Below are 22851 nucleotides of genomic sequence, written 5' to 3' on the forward strand. Positions count from 1 at the left end.
CTGAGAAAGCATATTTTCTTAATTTATTTCTTCAGCCTACCATGTGACAGATACTTTGAACACCCAAGTGACAAACCTAAGTGATAAGAAAGTCTAATAAGAGGAACAAATGTTGCAAACAATTCACAAACTGGAATTATACTATTTAAAAAAAGAAAAAATAGAGGGCCTGGCATGGTAGCCTAGTGGCTAAAGTCCTCATCTTGCATGCCTAGGGTCCCGTATGGGCGCCGGTTTCTATCCCAGTGATCCTGCTTCCCATCCAGCTCCTTGCCTGTGGTCTGGGAAAGCAGCAGAGGACAGCCCAAAGTCTTGGGACCCTGCGCTAGTATGGGAGACCTGAAAGAAACTCCTGGCTCCTGGCTGTGGATCGGCTCTGCTCAGGCCCATTGCAGCTGCTTGGATGGTGAACCAGTGGATAGGAGATCTTCCTCTCTGTCTCTCTTTCTCTCTGTATATCTGATTTTCCAATAAAAAATTTTAAAAAATCCTTTATAAAGGGGAAAATAGAGTTTAATGACTTATTCCATCCAATAGAATGAAATCCCAACTTCCAATGTGGCCTCAATTAATTCAATGATTTTTACATTCTATAAGTTGTCATCACTCATACTAGACTCCTCATCATTGTGGAATCTGCAGAACTTTTTCAACTCCTACTCTTCGCTTACGTGGCAAAAGTATGCCCTTCATCTTCACTCATCGGGCACACCTACATATATAGTCTCCTATACAGAGCATTTATTATTGTTTTGAAAATCAGTCTGCCTCTGTTTTCTATACTCCCGTAAGTGTTTGTTTGAACCTGTGTTTGTAACCCTGCATATTTCAGCGAATATTTACTGAGCTGGCAGGCTGTACTAGGTTTGAAATTAGGTTCCTATTTCATAGGGACTATATTTATAATAGTCAGTTGAGTGTATATAGCCTCTACAACATTAAATTGTAACCTCATTATTCATTTCTGTATCTCCCATCAGTGCTTGGGGTGGAGTAGCTATACAGTTATTATGCGTTTCATGGAATTGGACTTTCTACATACAGCTCATACTGAAGCATAAGATCTTTAGAAAAAATATTTGCCATATGAAAGCCATCTTAAATGGCTTTGTGCTGCTTTTTTTAAAAATAGTATCTGCTGATAGTATACTTCACAAGAGATCAGCTGAAATTGTAACTATGTGAGAAATGAAATAGTAGTTTTAAAAAATAATAACACAGCCAATTTTCTTTTGAGGAAACACCTAAACTATCTTATGGTTTTTCAGTTTATCACTTGCTGTCTAAATATACTGGATTTTCTGACTTTCGGCTGTAACAACTCTTTTTATAATATTTATCTAGTCAGCATTTTTATTTTCTTTCAGAAGTGATTGAAGAATATTTTCTTTATGGCAATAGACCCTAGGGAATTATTTATTTGCACTCAAAACATCAGTGGTGTTAACTGCAAATAAATGCATGTTCAATTAGATTGTCCATTGATTCACCCAACTGGTCTCAAAGCTGGCTTGAAACTCCAGGCTGATTATGCTCCAGTTCACTTATTTTAGTCACATAAATCAGTTCTAAATGTTCAAGTGCAGTGAGAAGGATTTTTCCTTTTGTCTTTTCATCTCCAATGTATTTTGACTGTCTTACTTTCTTCGAGTTTGCATTTCAAGTAGGTTTTCTGCTTCGCAGATTTGGATTTGTCCTTAAACCCAAGTGGGGAAGTAACCAAGCAGATTGGTGATGCCCTGCCCGTGTCCTGCACAATATCTGCAAGTAGAAATGCAACTGTGGTGTGGATGAAAGTAAGTAATAAGTTTGGTACTCTACTAATATTTGAGCTGACTTCCTTTTAGATTTTCTTTTTATTGTATGTTGTATTCAAATGTATGTGTTCACCAACAATACACCCAGACTTAGGCTGTCTCTCTTTTTCATTGTAATATCAAAACAAATTACATGAAAACTTTTGAGGTACTCAGTACCAGTGTGGCATCCATGGCTGATGTTTTCTTTTGGACTATTGCTTTAATTGTATGTGTATACTGTTTAATTTATACATGAGCACACACACACATGCAGATATGCATGTTAGAGCTTATCAATCTACAATGTGTTTTTAGATCACATTAGGCTCACATGATTCTTATATCAACCCTGTGAAACCCTAGGTCATTTATTATTCATGATGTAGTTTGACAGCCAAAAGTGGCCCTTTCTCCTCCTTGTCAATTTGAACCCTAGCTGCTTTCAACTTCTCATTCTGCTCCCTGCTGATGTACCTGGCAGGTGACAGTCCATGGATTCCTGCTACGCACACAGGATGAGCTCCTGAATCCTGCCTCCTACCTCACAGAGCCCTGGCTCTTTCTGAGATCTGGAAACTGAACCAGCAAATGGAATCTCTCTCTCTCTCTGTGACTGTTTCTCTTCGCCCTCTCTGTCACTCTGCCTTTCGATCAAATCTGTATTTAAATATTTAAAACAAATTAAAAATTCATTCTGATCATGATTTCCATGGCTCTGTAATGGATCTTCGGTATTGGTAACATTTGTTACACCCATCAGTGATTTAGAAACTTAAGTCTCCATATGTGGCAATCCAGGTCATCTCCATCAACTGCAGTTAGCAGGATCTCTCAATTGAGAACTCTTTTTTAATGTAACTATGGTACATTCTTTATACAATTAAATCTTACTGAAAATTCTGTGTGGCAAAATGGTTCCCTATTTCACAAAGAAAATTAAGTCAGAGGAGTTTATGTACTTGTTCCAACTTATAAATTCAGTAATAGAATTTGAAATTAAGATTCTGCTATGTCTGGTTCTAAAACTGAAAAAGAATCTATTTTGGGAAACCTCTAAACTTAAGCAAAATTTTTTGATTCACCCATTGGATTAATTTTAGTCTTACTTTAAAAAACAATTTTTATTATCATGCCATCTGACTCGCTTTCACTTTTACTTAATCAGGACAATATCAAGCTTCGATCTAGTCCATCGTTTTCCAGTCTCCAGTATCAGGATGCTGGAAATTATGTCTGTGAAACTGCTCTGCAAGAAGTTGAAGGACTAAAGAAAAGAGAGTCATTGACTCTCATTGTAGAAGGTAAATATATTTCTCACCAATACAAATTTTTCTTTGAGAAAAAAAAAGTCTCTTTAATGAGCATGGTTCAACATTGTATTTTAATTGTAATGATATTATAGGAAAACCTCAAATCAAAATGACAAAGAAAACTGATCCCAGTGGACTATCTAAAACAATAATCTGCCATGTGGAGGGTTTTCCAAAGCCAGCCATACAGTGGACCATTACCGGCAGTGGAAGCGTCATAAACCAAGCAAGTATTTGTCTTTTTGTTGTGTGCTGCACTTGGTCCGATGGAAGGTTTTATTTAGGTGCCTAAACTACAGAAGGATTGGTTACTGCTTTAAATTTATAATAGATTCTTTTGAGGAAGGTCTTGCTAACTTATTAATTGTCCCAAAGAAAGGACATGGCTCAAAGAGAAATTTTAATTGCAAATTCTGTGCAGAGTGAAGGAACTCCTGTCTGTTTTTAAAGGAATGTAAATTTGGTGTTTTTCCATGGTTGTTATCTTCTAACACTGGAATGCTTCAGGTACTAAAGTGAATACTTACCTATTTGATAAACTGACACACAGGGATGTAAGCAGATGCCATTACTTTGCCTTCCTATGCACAGAGAAGGACATCTCTTCCTGAACTGACCCCTGAGTGTGGGGAGGAACACAGGCACAGGGACACATTTGTCTCCATTTGCTTGTGATAGAATTCTAGCCAGAATAAGAAGTATATTTAGGCCATGCTTTTCTAAGCAAAGGAAGATTTGATCAAGCCTTAATATGTTTAACTCTTCAGGACATTTTAGTCCTAGTAAAGGCCTAAGATCTTAAGAAAGTATAAGTAATTTTCTACTAATATTGTCTTTAAAACAAAGAAGAAATAATAAAAGCTGAGATTATGTGCCTTGTTAGTATGATTTCAGAACTGTTGATTCTGCCAGATTATCGATATATGCTTGAGTTGCTAATCTACTTCTTAATTTCCATTTGTCTGCTGTGCTCTTCACATCCTCTCTTAGAAGAAATAACGAAAAATTTTAGCAGCACCTAGAGGTGTCATTGGACTATTTCATTACTTCTGTTCTGCCTTCCTCCCAACTTTAGATCCAGTTGAAATTTGAGATGTGTGTAAAGCAAACACTAGCAAACACCAGTCATCCTCTGTCCAGGAAACTGGGTCACAGTTCAGCTTAGGTAAAATAGATTCGTACAGCAAAGTGGATTTTGGTCCCTTCCCCTATGGCTAACATTTACATATATCCATGATTTCGGGTATGGGAGACCCTTAAAGGAGCCATGACACAGGTTGCAAAGGACTCCTGACTTGTTCAGGTATGATGGGATGTGTGAAGAGGAGACCATGCCAGAGGAAACCACAGAGGCTCTGGGTGGCTTCAAAGCTAAAGAAAATGAAGTTTCTTGGTTTAAATATCTAAACCACTGGAAATGCTGACAGTGTAAGGATTTATTTTTTAGCATCAAATGCTAAAAACGCAAAAAACTTTCTTTTCTACTGCATCCTTTTTGCTCTCTGGTTCAATTAAGTGATAAGTGCTGCAAACAGGATCCGTCAAGGACTGGTAATAGAGGCTTAGGAAATAGAGAGAGGGAAAAAAAAGCACACAGCAAATGTGTGAAATGTGGAAGGATGCAAAGATTTAAAAGACTATCCCAGAAATAAGTAAATGTACCTTATTAGAACAAAGTAACAAAAACAGTCTTAGAAATTCCATGAAAAACCCTAGGAGGCAGGGAAGAAGTAACAGGTGAACTTCCATGAGCACAGAAATAATAATTCCATTCTTGTTTGTAAAGGAGAAGGATTGATTCTGACCAATTAGGCAATATGTTGTTTTTCTTGTTCTAAGTTTGTACTGATCTATCCGTGATCTTTTATTTGTTACTTCCTGAAACACATGGTAAATCTATCATTTTATAACCATGTGATATCTATATGTTTCCTACACTCCCCAGGAACTAGAAGGCATCTCATCTTTGTTCTCAAGGTGCATTGAGTGTAGCTGAGCACAAGCCAAGTAGACAGTTGCATAGGACTTGCTGTGTAAAAATGACTGACCAAATAGGACAAATACATACTTGCTTCAGCCCTGTAAAATTTTGGAATCAAATTCTGGGTGATGAGATTAAACTGCGGTGTCTTGTGTTTTAAGAAATTGATTATAGTGATTGTCCTTCTTAACATGTCACAAAAATCAGATTTACAAGTAACTAAGAAGACTCCATCCTCTGTATTTAGCACACAAAAAAGTTAACTTCATTTGCCAATGGAGGAAAAAAATTATATATCTATCTATATCTATATCTATATCTATATCTATATCTATATCTATATCTATACTCTTACATGTAATGATTCAAGATGAAGGAATTAACTCCTATGGAGAGAAGCAGTAAATTCATAGATAATTATTCCTAAGTTAGTTGAGGGAAAGAGATAATTAGATAATGACTACCTAATTTTTTTGAGGCAGGTACCATCATAACAAAATATTTAGAAAACCTGTGTATCTGTTAAAAGTTAACTTAATGTTAGAAGTCCCAACTGAGGGCCTGGCATAGCCTAGGGACTATTCCTTTCCTTGCATGCACTGGGATCCAGTATCAGTGTCAGTTCATGTCCCAGGTGCTCCGCTTGCATTCCAGCTTCCTATTTGTGATCTGGGAAAGTAATGGAGGCTGGCATAAAGCCTTGGGACAAGCATTGCACCTCTGTGGGGAAGCCAAAATAAACTCCTTGTTGCTTGCTTTGGATCGACTCAGTTCTGGCCGTTGGCAGCCACCTGGGGAGTGAACTAGCAGATGGAAAATCTTTCTGTCTCTCCTTCTCTCTGTAAATATGACTTTCCAATAAAAATAATAAATAAATCTTGAAAAGAAAAAAAGAAGTCACAGTTGAAACAAAAGTAATCTCCATTTGGATTTTATTAATTTTTTTCTTACCTGCTCTAGATATAAACAGACAGTGCACATACACAAAAACTCCCACCTGCGCTACAGAGAACTACATTGATCCTATTTCATTACATAGTTTGTTACATGTTACTATTTCCTATGTTTATTCCTAAACTCATCTTCCTTCTTCTTCCAGACAGAGGAATCTCCTTACATCAATGGCAGGTATTATAGTAAAATTATCATTTCTCCTGAAGAGAATGTTACATTAACTTGTGCAGCAGAAAACCAGCTGGAGAGAACAGTAAACTCCTTGAATGTCTCTGCTAGTGAGTATTTCATTTCTGGCATTAAAAAGTAAGACAAGTTGAAGTTTTTCTTCATTAGTTTAAAATCTTCAGTTCCATCTTCCTGTACTGCATTATGGTAAGTTTTATTTTTTTACATTTGATATCATCATCATGAGGTTCTTTTCTTTTCTTTTTTTTTTTTTTTTTCTGGCTGCCATACTTGTGCTATCCTTGTCTTGACAGTTAAATCATCTCACATTTATAAAGGAGACACTTTACCCAATCCAAGAATGATTCCCAACAAGAGAGAACAGGAAAGAGGCTGCTCTTATCTAATCCTTGCTTTGTGGTCAGAGTAGAGATAAGTCAGTCTGTCTTAGAATATTTTTGTAATAGTACAAAGATTGGTAGATCCTTAAGCTACTATGTTGCATTCCATTTTTATGGTAATTTTGCTAGTTTTATTTTGAAGAGAAATATGGAAATCTTAGTCATTTCACACAGTACTATTAGAATTGATACTAAAATTCATAAAATCTAGCTTTAAAATTGGTCCTTTCTTATATAATATTTGAATCATGGCCAAAAAAAAATAGATAAATGAACTTATCTTGGAGAAAGTGAAATAAACTTGCCATTACTGAGATCAGTTTTACACATATTTTCTGATAGTAGCTTCTGATGGAAACAGTTGTGATTTAAAGTGAAATTAACTTTTATCTTCAGTTCGTTTTTTGTTCCTGGTGCTGTATCTACGTTAAATCAGGGCTGCCCTAGAGTGAGGTTCTTTGCTGGACAGGATGCTAACTGATCTACCCAACTTTCATCCTTCGCTCCATCAGAATACTGAATGTCACGTCATCAAGCACTGTTAATTGTCTAAAGATGATGGTACAGAATAGATCACGACTGGACTGGAAAGGCCTGATGGATTTACAGAAGGGCCAAATAAATTTAATTCTAAAATAGGAGCAGTGACTTCTCACAATGCAATTCCACTAGTATTGGTTTGCCCTGCCTATCAAGAGAACCCATCCTTTTCTTTCCTGAAGACAGACCTATTTTTATTCTAACCAATTGAGGTACTTCAGTTTTCTAGGTAATGCAAAGCTTGAGCACATAGAGCCATTTTCAAATACAGTGAGCACCTCCCAAGATTACAATTTAGTGTATTTAAGGAGAGATTTAATTGTACATCACAGCAGATCTGATGTAGACCCATTCGCTCTGAAAAAAAGCATGTAGGTTAATATGACGTAAAATCTACGATAACCGTGAATTTTAAAGAGACCAACAGGCATGGCAGCGTCACTCATTTGGAGGGCTTTTGAGAACATTGCATATTGCTTCTGAATCTCTAAGGCCTCCTTAATTTTAACTCCAGCTGCAGTTGCTTTGTGAACCTCTCTATGGAATGTCCTTGATAGTAAAAATGAAAATGAATTGTCTTATTTTGAGACAAGTAAAGGTGAGAAACACCAAATCATAGACTTCTTTGGTGCCAACTTGTTTTTCTGGTTAAAGAAGTATTGCTGAAAAGTACTAGATAGTGGATAGATAGATTGTTATGGATTTCAGATGAATAATATAGCTTGTCAGTTGTAAAATTTTCTATGGTAGATTAATACTTTTGTATTCTAACTACTCTTTTGCCTTAAGCATATTTAATTTTTTTATAGGGAAGTTCGTGCTCAGTTAATTGCGATTTTTTTTTTTACCCTTAGCTGTAAAATAGCTATTTTATCTTTGAGTATTATAACATCATACTATAATGGGAAAGGTGACTTTCATATATCAACAAGTTTTGTTTTTAATTTCATATTAACATTTTTCATTTCAGTAAGTATTCCAGAACACGATGAGGCAGACGAGATAAGTGGTAGGTACCATGCTGCCGACTTTCTCCTTGACTATCAGCTCCAGACTTATGCAGCGTCTGTCATGAGACAAGTAATTTTCTCAGCTGTCCCCAATTTCTACTTGAATTAAAATGTCGAATGAGACAAGATAGTAAGAATGCTAAAATTTTGCTCTTTAAAATCACACTTTGCATGTCAATCACAGTAGTGAGCTTTAGTCACTATTGATAAATAATCACTAGATTTATTTCTATCTTTCTGTAATTCTTGGCATTGTCTGTAGTTGCATGGGATTTTCTTTTTTGTTATAGATGAAAACAGAGAAAAGGTGAATGATCAGGCAAAACTAATTGTGGGAATTGTCGTTGGTCTCCTCCTGGCTGCCCTTGTTGCTGGTGTTGTCTACTGGCTCTACATGAAGAAATCGAAGTAAGTCATGAAAAATAACCTCTCACTGAAATTACTTTGTGTTAATTATGCTCACTCTTCTTGTGCTTGTGATTTCTTTATTAAGTAAGGTGTATCTCCCAAGTCAGGGAGTTATATGTTATTTCAGCTCACAGAAGCCACACTGCCAACATCCAGGACATAGACAAGGGTTTGATTTCACATGTGTCTGTGTTGGGTTCCATACCAATAGTCTGAAGTCCAACTACTTGAGTTTTTCAGCACCTATTTTGATGTTTTTAAGATTATATACTGCCTAAATAGCAACCACTCTGAATCTTTTGGTTGAGGTTGATGAGAATATTAATGGGAAGCTTTTAATACCCCCTAGTGAGATTTTCCAAGTGTGTTTGCGTGAACAAGGCCAGAAATAAAACTGTTAATAAAGTAGGAGGATCTTGTCATTCCTACCTTTCTAGTTATATAATTTTACCGTAAATACAAACATATTTCAGAGAGGTATGCGTGATTATTTTTGGCTTAAAATTTTAGAAAAAAAAACAGATTAGATGAAGTACAAAGGTTACTTTAAAATGCTTCAATGACGTAAGATTAAAAATTGATTGGAGTATGTGTTTGGTTTATTAGTCAATCTGTTGCTTGGGATGCCTATTCCATATTGCAGTGCTGCAGTTTAAGTCTCAGTTCAGCTCTGGAGTTCAGTTTTCTGTTATTGTGTACAATGGAAGGCACCAAGTGATGGTTCCAGTAATTGGGTCACTGCCACACACTGGGGAAACCTGAACTGAGTTCCTAGCTTCCAACTTCTCTGACTCAGCATCTGCCTTTGCAAAAATTTAGGCTGGTGAGCTGAGGGATAGGCATTTTCTTGCATGCTCTCTTTCTCCCTCTCTATCAAACAGAATTTTAAGAACTAAAAATCTTTTTAAAAATTTTAGTCGTATAATAGTGTAGACAATATTAACTGAAAAAACCATGTAAGAATATTTTATAATGTTTTGATGAATGAATACAGAGTTTAATATACATACATGCCAAATACTTACAAATCACCCCACTTCCAACCCTAGATTAGGATGGCTTTTGATAGAAGTGGAGTTTCTAGGATTTCCATTTTTCAAAAGTTTTATTGGGAATTCTTCAGAAGTATTATGATTTCAAACATGGGCTTAAAACCTGCTCCCCTTCTTTTAAGCATGAGAGAACTGATATTTGCATTGAGACAGCTGTAACTAGAAGCAACTTCAGACTTACATGTTTTATTTCATTGATATATTCATTTTTGTGAACCTCCCCTGAAAATTAAAAATAAAATTAAAAGAAAAAGAAGACTCAATACAGGATCTATGATCTCATCCCATAATGGTGTTGATTCTAATGAAACAGTAACTCAGAGATTTTAGTCACATAACAAGAAAGGGGTGTATAAAACAGATTTATTCTCAAAGCATATCTATGAAGCTGATATCTTTTTTATGTTTCACACCTGAAAAATTTGAGACCGAGACTGTGTTCATGACTTTCTGAAGGTTGTACAGTTTGTAACAGACTAATTGCTATTTGATTGAAATTAAGAGTATTCTAGAATCTTCATTTCTAATCACTAGCACGTTCTTTTAATGTATATATAAAACGTTTCTTACTGCTTGATGTGATCAGCATACATGAGCTCCATCCTCACAGAAGGGAACAGTCACTCCTGGCCTTGCACATCACTCCCCAGTCTTGGAGTGTTAATCAGTGTTCAACAGAGAATCAGACTGATGCACATATGTGTAAAGAAAAATTATGATAAGTAATAGAGTCACATCATTACAGAGTGGAAAAATTTCAGTGTTTATGTTCAAAAAGCCAAAGACACAGGGAGAGCTGTTATATAGCTCCAGTCTCTGTCCAAATCCTTGAGACCCAAGAAATCTGATGATGTTAAATCCAGTCTGAAACTCAAAAGGTTCGAGTCTCTTGAGGAGCTGGTATTTCAGTCCAAGAGCTAAGGCAGTGAAAAACAATGTCTCAGCTCAGGTGAGCAAGTGAGAGTTCCGTTTATTAAGCCTTCCCCTACCACCAGTTAGAGCTTCGGAAGTTTCAGTGAAGACTACTCACGTCAGGCCGAACAATCTGCTTTACTCCTTCTCCCTGTTCTAATGTCAGTACATTCAGGAGCACCCTTGTAACTGCACCCAGAAAAATGCTTGACCAGATCTCTGGATTTCACACGATTAGTCAAGTTGGTATTTGCAATTAACTGTCATAGTTGGCAGCAAACATATTCTTTTGTTTAGTAAGCATTTTGTCTACAAACATATCATATGAATTTGTGTCTGTTGAATTATGGAAAATTTAACAGCTTGCCTATGCCATGTATAGAAAAGAAATAGATTTCCCAGAGCCAAACATGTAAATTTCAGAAAATTTTCATTCTGTTCTATAAGTTTCCTGATGATCAAAATCCTATCTCTCTGTATAACCATCATAAGGCATTACCAATTTTAACGACTTCATACTCTAGCGTATTTGTATTGGGATTTCTGATGTACTACATGGTAAGTTTGGTTCTTACGAGAATGGAAATAATGTTACCCTTTATTCTGAAAACTGAGAAACAAACTGTGGCACTCCACATTATGGTTAAGTTCATGCTAAATTCTTGAGGCAATTTTGATTTTAAATTATTCTATTGCAACGATCAGATGCTCAGCAAACACCATTTGTTCTTCCATTTAAAAAGAAGTAAAAAAAAAAACAACAAAAAATAAAATAAAATAAAAAGAAGTATATGGATGTGTGTGTGTGTGTGTGTGTGTGTGTGTGTGTGTGTGTGTGTGTGTGTGTAGGTAGGTAGGTAGGTAAGTTACTGGTGGTTCCTAATTTCATAAGCTATTATAGTGGCCCATAAATAAATGCTGAGTACATATCTTCATAATGTCTTTTGTTTAAAGCCTCAAGTATTTTCTATAAAGAATCTCATTAAATTAAGTTCAACTTTCAACTTTAGGCTTAAACATTCATCTAAATAGTTGTTATTCTTTGAAAGTGTATTACTCTTGATAGTATTATCTGTAATCAAAGTGATAAAGGACAATTGTCATAGAAAACACCAGAGGATTTTCATTAAGAATGTTTGCAGTACTTCAGATTTGCTTGTTGCTTTGCATCCCATTGGTTCATTCCCTTCTTGTGCTCTCTGAAATAAGAAAGTGTTTTAGCTATGAGTTAATGTTCTTAACCCGTTCAGCCAATCATCCAGAGAAATGTAATTTTTTTAAAAGATGTATTTATTTTCATTACAAAGTCAGATATACAGAGAGGAGGAGAGACAGAGAGGAAGATCCTCCGTCCGATGTTTTCACTCCCCAAGCGAGCCGCAACGGCCGGTGCTGTGCTGATCCAAAGCCAGGAGCCAGGAACCTCTTCCGGGTCTCCCACGCAAGTGCAGGGTCCCAAAGCTTTGGGCCGTCCTCGACTGCTTTCCCAGGCCACAAGCAGGGAGCTGGATGAGAAGTGGTGCTGCCAGGATTAGAACCGGTGCCCACATGGGATCCTGGTGCGTGCAAGGCGAGGACTTTAGCTGCTAGGCCACGCCGCCAAGCCCACAGAAATGTAATTTTAATAAGACCTTTCCTTTTAAGAATTTCTAAGGATGCTTTTGTGAGACAGCTATCAGAGCAGCAAAATGTTAGCAATATTTAGAGAAAGTTCTTTGCATTTGGTTGTTTTTAAACACTTTGAGAGAAGATAAGAAAAACATCTTTGTTTCAAAGACAAATTTACAAGTACGTTTGTTAATAGGCTTTGCCCATTTCACAAATGGGAGTTACATATTTATATCTATTTTAAATATTGAAAGTGTAACAAGAAATAGTTATCAGTTGTTTTCACTGAGTGGGGATTCCTGACACCTTTGCTATTTTAATTCGTGTAACTTCTCACTAGAGGTTTTAAAAACCAAAAATGTGTGGATAATGAGAATAGAAGTTTCTGATCATTTCCCATGCATGTTAAGTAATGACACAGTCAGGCAACTGGCACTATTATATATAAATAGCAAGCCACTCCATGGCTCTGTTTGTAATGCAGAGAAACACATTAAAGAATTGAAAAAATTCACTGATTTTTAAAGTATTATTTTCCTTTTTTTCCCACTCTATCACCAACCCAATCCCACAATACTTTCTATCTTTATAAACTTAAATGTTAATCCATATATCTTGTGTACAGACCTTGAAGTGGCAGTAATGGCTCAGCTGGATTTCTTCTGATCCACATGAGACACCTAGATTATGTTCTTGGCCTGCTGCTGTAGCCCAGTCCAGTCCTAGCTGTTAGAGGCATTTGAGGCTTGAGGTTTAGCCAATCCCATCTCTTTCTCTCTCTCTCTCTCTCTCTCCCTCCCTCCCTCCCTCCCTCTCTCTCTCTCTCTCCTAAACACTTGAACCAAGAATTCAAAGAAACTGAATATAACAAAATTGTATAAAAGCAATATGATACAGCCAAAAACTTCTTCAGGACTTTACCAAAACCATGATTACTGGATTGGTAGCACTTAAGACACACTGAACACCTTGGTTTTTTCCTCTAAATTGGGAGACAGCATTAACTAAATATTTATAATCTGAAAATACTCATTGTAAAATATTTGGAAATATTACTATTGATGCTTATATTTTGCAACAGGACTGCAAAATTATTTTTCAAGAAATTTATTACTTAACAATAGGTACTTCACAATGTTTAACAGAATGGGATTAAAAAACAAGTCTATTTTGTTCAGAAAATTTTTGGAAATCTGTGCATAGCTTTCTATAGTATGCATTCCAGTAAAGTTTTGAAGCTCTCTTCCTAAGTTTTTGCACCAAAAGTATTTAACCTTTTGATTTATTTTGCTAGACATTCAGGACTACTTATGTAGATCATCTCAAAGTCTTAAAATAGCAAATATTCTATATTAACCCTGTTCTATATGAGGTGCTGTTATTTCAGTGCTCTCAAAAAAAGAGAGCGATTCCTAAACTGGCTGAAGAGGATCTGTAATACTGAAACCTTAGAAACCTTTCAGCATCCTTCTCATCATTAACTCTTGCTGTATGGAACAAAATCTTTTAAGAATGATGACTTTAACTGAATTCTATCTTCCATTCAATTCTCACTTTACAGTCAAATATATGACTACACAAGGGAGTTAGGACTCACCGTTGAACAAATTGAAAATATAGGCTAGTGGACAACTTTTGGCGCATTTTTAATGATTCTTCATGTATCACTGCATGTATGCCTGCTTTACTTTTTCTTTTGGATGCAAGAGAAGGAACTTTTAGTAATATCTCTAACAGTGTAATGTGGTGCATACAATTAACCTCATTTCATGGTATGTGAATCTCAGAGGGATTAACCTGCCCATGTTATCATAAATCCCGAGCACTTATTCTAAATCCCATATGCTTTCCAATATATTTTTCTACCTTGCCAAGAATTCTTTGTATTTAAAATTTCCACTCTGAATTTTATTTCCTTCCTGCCTTTAATACAGTGTGTGAAAGAAGGGCATTCTTAGGCACAGAGCTAGAATAGCCATTCTGTTTGTGTTGCAAGTCATGCTGACCTGAGTTTTGGCTTTCTTCTTTATCTGTAGCTAACCACGGTTGTCATATACCAGCTGTGACCACTCACCCTTCTTCACATTGTCTACCTCTTCCTTCCTCCCAGTAAAGTACTATTAAATTAAAGTTATACTAAGGTAGTTTCAGTAGAAGAATCCCTAGACTCCTTTCCAAATGATAACAAAACAAATGCATGTATTGGAAAACTGTCAGTTAAAACCATTTTGAAATGTTCTATAACTTATTTGAAAGCAATTCTATGGCTTTTATAGCATTGAGCTTGTGGAATAATACATGATATGGGGAATTAGATTTGAACTGAATTCTATGACTTAGATGTCAGTTTTATCACTCACCTTCAGTATGGTAAATCCCTGCTTCCTGCCAGGTACTTTCACGTGTCTGGGCCAGGTACTTTCAGTGTATCCTCATGCTAGGCCTTTGAGTACATCCTGTCAGTTCCCCTACTCACAGATGAACAGACTTTGTTTGGGGAAGGGATATGTCCAATATCTTGAAGCTCAGACATGACACCTGAGGATGAAAACCTGAGCCACTGTTCCCAATATGTACTCTGTCTCACACATTAGACAAGAGGGTTGCTTACCTCATTAACGTATGATTCCTTGATGTACAGTTTCTCTTAAAATTAAAATTACTAAAAGCGCCAATGATAAAGGAATTTTAAGGAAAACAACTGTCATAATTTATATTTAAACCTACTCGGTCAATCGATACAAATGCCTTTGCCTCTCAAATTAATTGATTAAAGAAACTTTTGGCAATCAAATGATTTAAAAATTGTTTGCGGTCAGTTTTACACATAGTTTTAATCTCTTATCATTTTTTAAATCTCTGAAATTTTCCAAAATTAAAAATGACATTTATTCTCAAAAAGTATGTTTTTATCACATCAGTATGAAAGCTATGACTGCAGTATTCAGGAGCCAGTGCTGCAGTATAGCAAGCTAATTCTTTGCCTACAGCACTGGCTTTCCATATGGGAGGCATTGTGAGTCACAGCCTCTCCACCTCCCATCTAGTTCCCTGCTTGTTGCCTAGAGAACAGCATAGGATGGTTTAAGTATTTGTACTTCTGCACCCACTGGGACACCAGGAAGGCTCCTGGCTCCTGGCTCCTGACTTCGCATCAGCACACTCGGGCTGTTGTGGCAATCTGAACGAGTAGATGAGGATCTCTTTCGCTTTCGCTTTCTGTCTTTCCTACTCTGTAATTCTGTCTTTCAAATAAAAAAATAAATCTTTTAAAAAGTATTCAGAGAAAGAGTAAGATGGTGGAACAGGGTAAGGGCACACTTAAATGTTGGCAACGCCCGCGTCACCACGTACCCTGAGCCGAGCGGAGGGACTAGGGTTACAAAAAAGACAACGCAGAGAGACAACACAAGGCAACACGCAGTACACCGAATGCCGATCAATGATAGATTGATCTTTATTGCAACTGCAGGCTTTCTTTTATACTCTGCCTAGCTCCTCCCAGGGTTTATCCAATCCTCTAGTAGCCACTCTAAATCCTTCGAGTTCCTCACAGTAGTGGCCACCCTAAATCCCTTGAGTTCCTCCCAGTGTTTATCCAATCCTCTAGTGGCCACCCTAAATCCCTTGAGTTCCTCCCAGTATTTATCCAATCCTCTAGTGGCCACCCTAAATCCCTCGAGTTCCTCCCAGTGTTTATCCAATCCCTTGGCAGATAACTTGACAAAATAGGAAGCAGGAACTTGCGGTTAAGCCAGTGGCTAGATGTATCAGGCCAAAATTGCTCATCCTGTTACCCTCTGAGAAACAAGCTAAGCTGTGGAGTTAATCCTTGGGAGACTGGGGCCTGCACTTAAACACATGGACAATCATTAGTCAGGCTGAAGCAGAGACAGCAGATCCCAGGAAATAGGAGCAGACAGGCCAAGAGCAGAGGGGCACCCAGAGTCCCATGGACATGGGGAAGGAGTGGTGACAATGGTGTGGCGTTGCAGTGACCAGATACCCCAGTGGCAGTTAACAAGCAGCAACTGAACTCCACCAGTGGCCATAGCTCCACCGTCAACCAGGTGTTAAGTGGCATTCACCAGGAGCTCAGAAGGTAAATCCAGGCAAAGAACTGCTTGTCCTGCTGGTTTGTTTGAGCCAACCAGGAGCAGATAGAGCAGCAGACGCCACACAGGTGGTGCAGAACAAAGTGGGTTTCACAGCCCAGATCCCCAGCAGTGCCACATTGGGTGGCATTTTGTATAATGTGGCAACAGCTATGGGACTGAAACAAAAACAGCAAGCTGTATATGCACTGATCTGGGAGCAAACACATGTTTTGCTTAGAGTGCTGCACCAGCCCCACAGGGAAAACAGTACCAATGTGGCATCCTACAGGTTCCACCCAAAATAGGTTTGGGTAGCCCCCAAATCTAATGGCCCAAAGATACAGAAATCCACCAGTGGCACATCAGGCACCATTTTGTACAGAATGGCAAAGGCTTTTAGATGAGGTACGACAGTGAGCTGTGCATGTGCAAAACTGAGAGTGAACTCATTTCCAGCTGAATGCATTGCACTGGTCTCATAGCGGAAATAGTACTGATTTTGGCATCTTACAGGTCCCACCCAAAATAAATCTGGATAGCCCTCAGACCTGATGGCTAGCAGGTTCCAGCAAGATCAGCACCAACAACAACCTGGTTATTTAGGATACCTTTTGTCTCTCTAATATTGGGAACTGCTCGAACAGGAAGTGGGATAACGGTTGTACAGACAATGGTGCAGCCACAGCACAGGATCACAGAAGGTGCAGAGTGGTGATTCAGGAGCCGAGGCTACAGAAACTGTGGTAGAAAAGGCTAACACAGGAGCCCTGGTATGAGACTCACTGGAAAGAGTGGTACAGTGACGCTAAATGAAGAACTAGGGTTCAAATACAATCAGTAAAATTGAACTGTAGACCTCTGGGTGGCACAGCTTAGAAACCTGCCCTAAGGAGAAGAGCCTGATAACCAGAAATAAAATGACCAAGAGAAAAAGGAAAAAAACAGAGGCATAATAAATATTACTGAAGATTCCCCTGCAAAGGAGCCAAAGCCTTTGCCAACCTCAGAGTTTACTGAGGAATACATCAAGGAAATGGGGGATACAGAATTCAGAAAACTCGTTCTGACGTTCCTTATCAACAACAAGAAGCACATTCAGAAGTCCAAGGAATACGTCACACAGAAAATAGCAACTCTAAAACAAAATCAAACAGAATTATTAGAAATGAAGGACACAATGAAGCAAATTAAAAACTCAGTGAAAAGCCTCAACAATAGAATGAATGAAGCAAAAAAAAAAAAAAATCTCAGAACTGGAATATATTTCTTTCCACAGAGGGAAACAATCAAAAAGCTGGAAATAACAGTTGACATAAGCCAAAAAAAAAAAAAAAAAAAAAAATCCAAGAATTAAGAGACACTTTTAAAAGGCCAAATATAAGAGCTATAGGAGTTCCACAAGAATCAGAAAGAGAAGCTGGATTTCAAGATGTATTCAATGAAATATTAAATGAAAACTTCCCTAATATGGAGAAAGACTTTAGGGAAACAGAATACAGGAGGGGCACAGAACTCCCAACGGGAATGACCAAAAGCAATCTTCACCATGACACATGATTATCAAGCTCTCTTCAGTTGAACATAAGGAAAAGATCCTGAAATATGTGCATGAAAGAAAAAAATGAATTAGCTTTTAGAGTAACCCCAATCAGACTCACAGCTGACCTCTCAGATGAAACTCTACAGGCCAGAAGAGAATGATGCGACATGTTCCAGATTGTAAAGGTCAAAAATTGTCAGCCCAATACAACGTACACAGCAAAAAGCTCAAAAATGAAGTAAAATTCTTCCACAGTAAAGAAAAGTTCAAAAATATGGTTCTTCTAGACCTGCTCTAAATATGATACTTAAAGATGTTCTCTTGACAGAGAAAAGGAATAGCACCTAACAAAATCAAATACAAATGTGGAGAATATCCTATTTAAATGACACCAGAACACTAAATTAAACAATAAACAACCATTGCCAAAATGACAAAACAGAATTACCACCTATTCATAGTAATCCTAATGTAAATGGATTAAACTCATCAATCAAATGTCATAGATTAGTAGCCTGGATCACAAAGCAAAACCCTGCGGGAGACACATCTCACCAACGAAGATCAGCGCAAATTATATCTCATGGATTTCAATGTTTTTGTTTTTACTTTCATTTCTTCAAAACAGTCTTTTTTTTTTTTCCTTAAATTAAATCCTTCACTGACTCACAGGTCATACATTAGTATCATTTTCTTCAAGAAGGTTCTTAATTTTCTTTTTCATTTCTTCAGGACCACTTTACTCACTCAGTAGCATGTTATTTAACTTCATGGCATTACAAATTTCTGTTTTTCTTCCTGTTGTTTTTATTTTTGTGACTTTTCATGTAAGGGAATGTATAATATCTGTGTAACTGTATCCAGATGTGAGGATACGATGCAATATTCATCTCTATTGTCAGATAAAAGATGAACTCCCGATGAAACTGAAATATATCTTGACAATAGGAGGGCTGGACTGTCTATCATTGTCCATGCCTACAATGTCAGGATACTCTTAAATAGCAGAATTATGTGCTTATGACCATTTATGAAGGACTATGCTATTGTAATAATATTGGGGAAATCAGTGTAGGGGAGGGGGTTTGAAGAGGGAGGGGAGTATGGAAATCCCAGAGCCTATGGAATTGTATCAGAAAATAATAATAAAATCAAAAAAATGTATTCAGAATATTGCTTAAAGGCTTTTAGCAGATAAAACAGAAGAAACTCATTAACTAATGTGGTGAACCTATAATAAAATATATATAAAACACTAGACGTGCACAACGAAAAACCACACAGCCTTCCACTAGCAGAAAATGTTTCTATTAAGTACATTTCCCAGTGTTTATGCTAAAGGGCTTAGCATATATGTGTAACTGTAGGCCATGGCTTAGATTCTGGAGCCAAACTGGTACAGATAGAATCCTGGCCTGTTACTTCATAACTGTGTGACCACAGGCATGCTTATTAGTCTAACTGAAGTCCCTTTATTATAAGTGCACCAGGGCTTCGCCTTTATACCCCATCCACTTCCCAAAGACCCACCTACAAATACTGTCACACTTGGGGTGGGGGTATGTTTCAGCTTGCAAATTGGGAGGTCAGGCAGAGGGAGGCAACCATTACCCCAGTCAAGGAAGCATATTCCATACTCCAATATTCCCTGTGGTTGCTTTCCTCCTCCTGACCCAAAATCCCTGCCTCCTTAAACAATGAGTATACTAATCTTTCCCATTAAACATTGCCTAGCCTTGAGCTTCTTATAAATGAAACTATATGGCGTATTCAATTTCGTTCATTTAACATTCTTAATATTCATCCATGTGTACTACATGGATTCACAGTAACAGTTTCTCTTTTTCATCTCATGAACCAAACTGAACTGTGAGAATACCTTACACTTTTAAATACCTCCTCTCCTTAATGGACATTGAATAGTTTCCAGTTTAGTATATCATGTATACTATAGTTAATATAGACATATATACTAATATTTCATAAGCATATGTTGATTTTATGTACTTGAATGTCAGAATTACAGAAAGAGTGGAGATACAGAAAAATCATTCATCACTGGTTCACTCCCCAAATGAACACAACAGCCCAAGATGTGCTGATGTGAAGCCAGGATCCAGGATCCTCCAGATCTCCTACATGGGTGCAGGGACCCAAACACTTGAGATTCCCCCTAATCCCACTCCACACCCTTCACTGATTTCTAGCATTTCTTCTACTTGGTCCATGGAGACTCCCGAACTGGGAAGTGTACTCAGAGGAAAAGCCATGCAAAGGGTTTCTTACACTTTCTGCTTGCATTTTGTACTTTCAGGTGTGCTTAAATATCAGTATTTTTCCTACCATTTATATTTGGTTATAAGTGTTAGGTTTAATAAAACACAATTTTTAATTTGTTTTTTCATGATTACAATATCTAGGACCCTGCATACTCCATACTTTAGCTTAAGGTTACAGAATAATTTAGATATTAAGTCTAAAGATAACTTTCTCCCTATCTCACAGGTCAAAGGAGGTGCAAAAATAAAATCCAACCCACACCATAGTAGCTACTGCTTCATTTATTATTTTCATCTTTTATTTAAAAGAACTTGCCTATAGATTATTGACCTTTTTATTTGCCATCCTTTTGGTGCTCCAAAACAGTAAGGACTCTCACCAACAGAGGCAAGCAATGGTTGATGACATGAGAAAAACAGTATCAGAAGGAGAGGGAGAAAAGAAGAGATAGTAAAAAGAAAAATAGAGAGGAAATATGAAGGAATTGACACACATCTGGAAATAACAATTGTCATTTATCTAATTTCTCCTAGTTGATCCTCCAAACAAGAAATTCTCTTGTGTGATTAAGCACACTTTGTTTCAATTCTTGAAGGATAGAAACTGGGCATAAAATCAACTGCCACTAAGGCATTAGCTTTCACAATCTAGCAGACTACGAATCACAAAGGGCCTTCTTGACTGTGGAGTCTCTGTGTGGGTATTTCTGGTGTCTGCTCTGAGAATCTGAATTAGTGTCAATTTCTCAGGGGATTATGCTACTGGTCTGCGGATGGCAATCTGAAAACTATCATGTAAAGGCGGCCCTAGCTTCCACGACCCATTTTTGTCTTAAAATGGAGTCTCTTTATAATCTTCCTTTTGCTACGCTCAAACAGAATCAGTAAACAGAGAAGTATAGTGCTGGATCAACTGGGATCCATGATAAGGAATGTCAAAAGGGAAATAGTCTTAATGAAACTGCTTTAAAATTTGGGGGGATATTTTTGCCCACAATGGAATGCTGGTAGGTAAATAATATTAGTTATCTCTGAGAGAGCAGAGAAAACAACTCAGCCAAATTCATGATGCAACAAAGAATGTATAGTCAGTGTTCCAAATATTATTTTCTCCTGGTAAATATTTGATACAATGAAGCTACTTTTATTTTTCTGCAATGTGTTTTTTGGTCAGTCTAGAATCACAGCTATGCATTTATTCACCTGAGTGGCTTGCCTGTAAAAAATCCTCAAAGAAACATAATATGAAAATAAATGTGTGTGAATATGTTTGATGTTTATTTAATTCTTTTCTAGGACTGCATCAAAACATGTAAATAAGGACCTAGGAAATTTGGAGGAAAACAAAAAATTAGAAGAAAACAATCATAAAACGGAAGCCTAAGAGAGAGTCTGTAGTAGTTGTCCAGGTGAGTAGGATATTTGAGGTTTATAGATGTAATTCCTAGGGATGTGTGAAACGTCCTTGGAGAGGACAGGGAAAGTCTTAACATTAACACACTTTATAATTAAAAACAAAAGAGAATAATGAAGCAAATAACCACTGTTTCAGAAAGTTTCCTTCAGGTGGATTCTCACTAGGTAGCTTGCCCCAAATACATTACCCTCTGAATAATAAAAGTTATTATTTTAGCACTCAGTTAGCATTTGTTTCTAATAATAAGTTTTACTGAGTAGAAACTTTATTGTATGAATCAGCATTTGGGTTCCATAACAATAGTAAATTAAATTTTAAATAACAATGAGGCTAATTTAAAAATCTAAAAATTATATTCAGGCATTTGAAATATATGAATATATTTATACATATCCCAAATCATTTCAATGAAAATGTTGACAGGCTTTTTTGTATGTAGATACACTCACATATAGTCATAGATAGTGTATATGTATATATCCATATATGTATGTGTATGTAATATATGTGCTAATGTTTGTTGATTATATATATTTATATATAAGAACTATATGATTGGAGATTTTTAATACAATTTAAAAAGCAGATGTTCACATGGTATTCTTGCAGTTTGAGCTGTCTGTGTTCATTGCTGCTCCATAGATTCGAGCAGCCTAGGCATTTGGACACATTTTTCTTGTCCTTGAGAATATTTCTTATTGTGCCTTCCCAATGTGATGTAAAAGGACATCAACAGCTACAATATTACTTGGATTCCTTATAAACAAACCATAAATTAAAATAGGATTAGGCCATCAATGCTATATATCAGATAAGGATAAGGACTGTGTAATAATAATAACTGGAGGAATACACACAAGAGAGAAAAATGTCCTGGAAATTAAGATCTATTTCTAAAGTATGAAAATCAATTTCTCAAGTTGGGAGAAAGCGGTCAAAGCTGAATGCATTCTGCTTATCTGCCTTCACTTGAGGCTGCGGAGGCAGCAGGCACGCGAGTCCCTTCCCAGGCTCTAGGGTTGCTTCCCACTCCTTTGCAAACATGGATTTTTACCTTCTGTTTTCTTCCAAATTAGATACAATGAATTATTAAGTATAAATAGAACTTAACAACAAATACCATAGAGTATGGTTTTAAAAGGTGAATGTATGTTTAACATAAAGAGAAATGAAATATCTTCACAGAAAGAGTCATACTTTCAGCATGAATTAAACAGTTTCTCCAAAAAAAAAAAAAGTCAACAATTCCAATCTATTATATATAGAAAAGGGTGCAATGATGCCTAATATTACAGGAACAATGGAGTTTTATCAAAGGTTCTTTCTATAACATTACTCCTGTATCTTTTAGGACAAAACATCCATTGAGAGTGGA

General features: G+C 36.8%; 1 protein-coding gene across 2 annotated transcripts in view; it reads left to right on the top strand.

Moving 5' to 3' along the window:
- Positions 1–21468, top strand: part of ALCAM (activated leukocyte cell adhesion molecule) — a 180928-nt gene extending 159460 nt beyond the window's left edge. The window contains exons 9-15 of one of the 2 annotated variants that reach the window (XM_058661824.1): positions 1684–1796; positions 2965–3100; positions 3202–3339; positions 6194–6322; positions 8124–8162; positions 8454–8571; positions 21356–21468. In XM_058661824.1, the coding sequence (XP_058517807.1) occupies positions 1684–1796; positions 2965–3100; positions 3202–3339; positions 6194–6322; positions 8124–8162; positions 8454–8571; positions 21356–21443 (761 nt within the window). In that variant the 3' untranslated portion in view covers positions 21444–21468. The remainder of the gene's footprint in view (positions 1–1683; positions 1797–2964; positions 3101–3201; positions 3340–6193; positions 6323–8123; positions 8163–8453; positions 8572–21355) is intronic. The other variant, XM_058661825.1, reaches the window with a different exon arrangement.
- The last annotated feature ends 1383 nt before the right edge of the window (positions 21469–22851 follow it).

This window comes from Ochotona princeps, chromosome 3 (assembly GCF_030435755.1).
Source record: "Ochotona princeps isolate mOchPri1 chromosome 3, mOchPri1.hap1, whole genome shotgun sequence".
Taxonomy (NCBI): Eukaryota; Metazoa; Chordata; class Mammalia; order Lagomorpha; family Ochotonidae; genus Ochotona; species Ochotona princeps.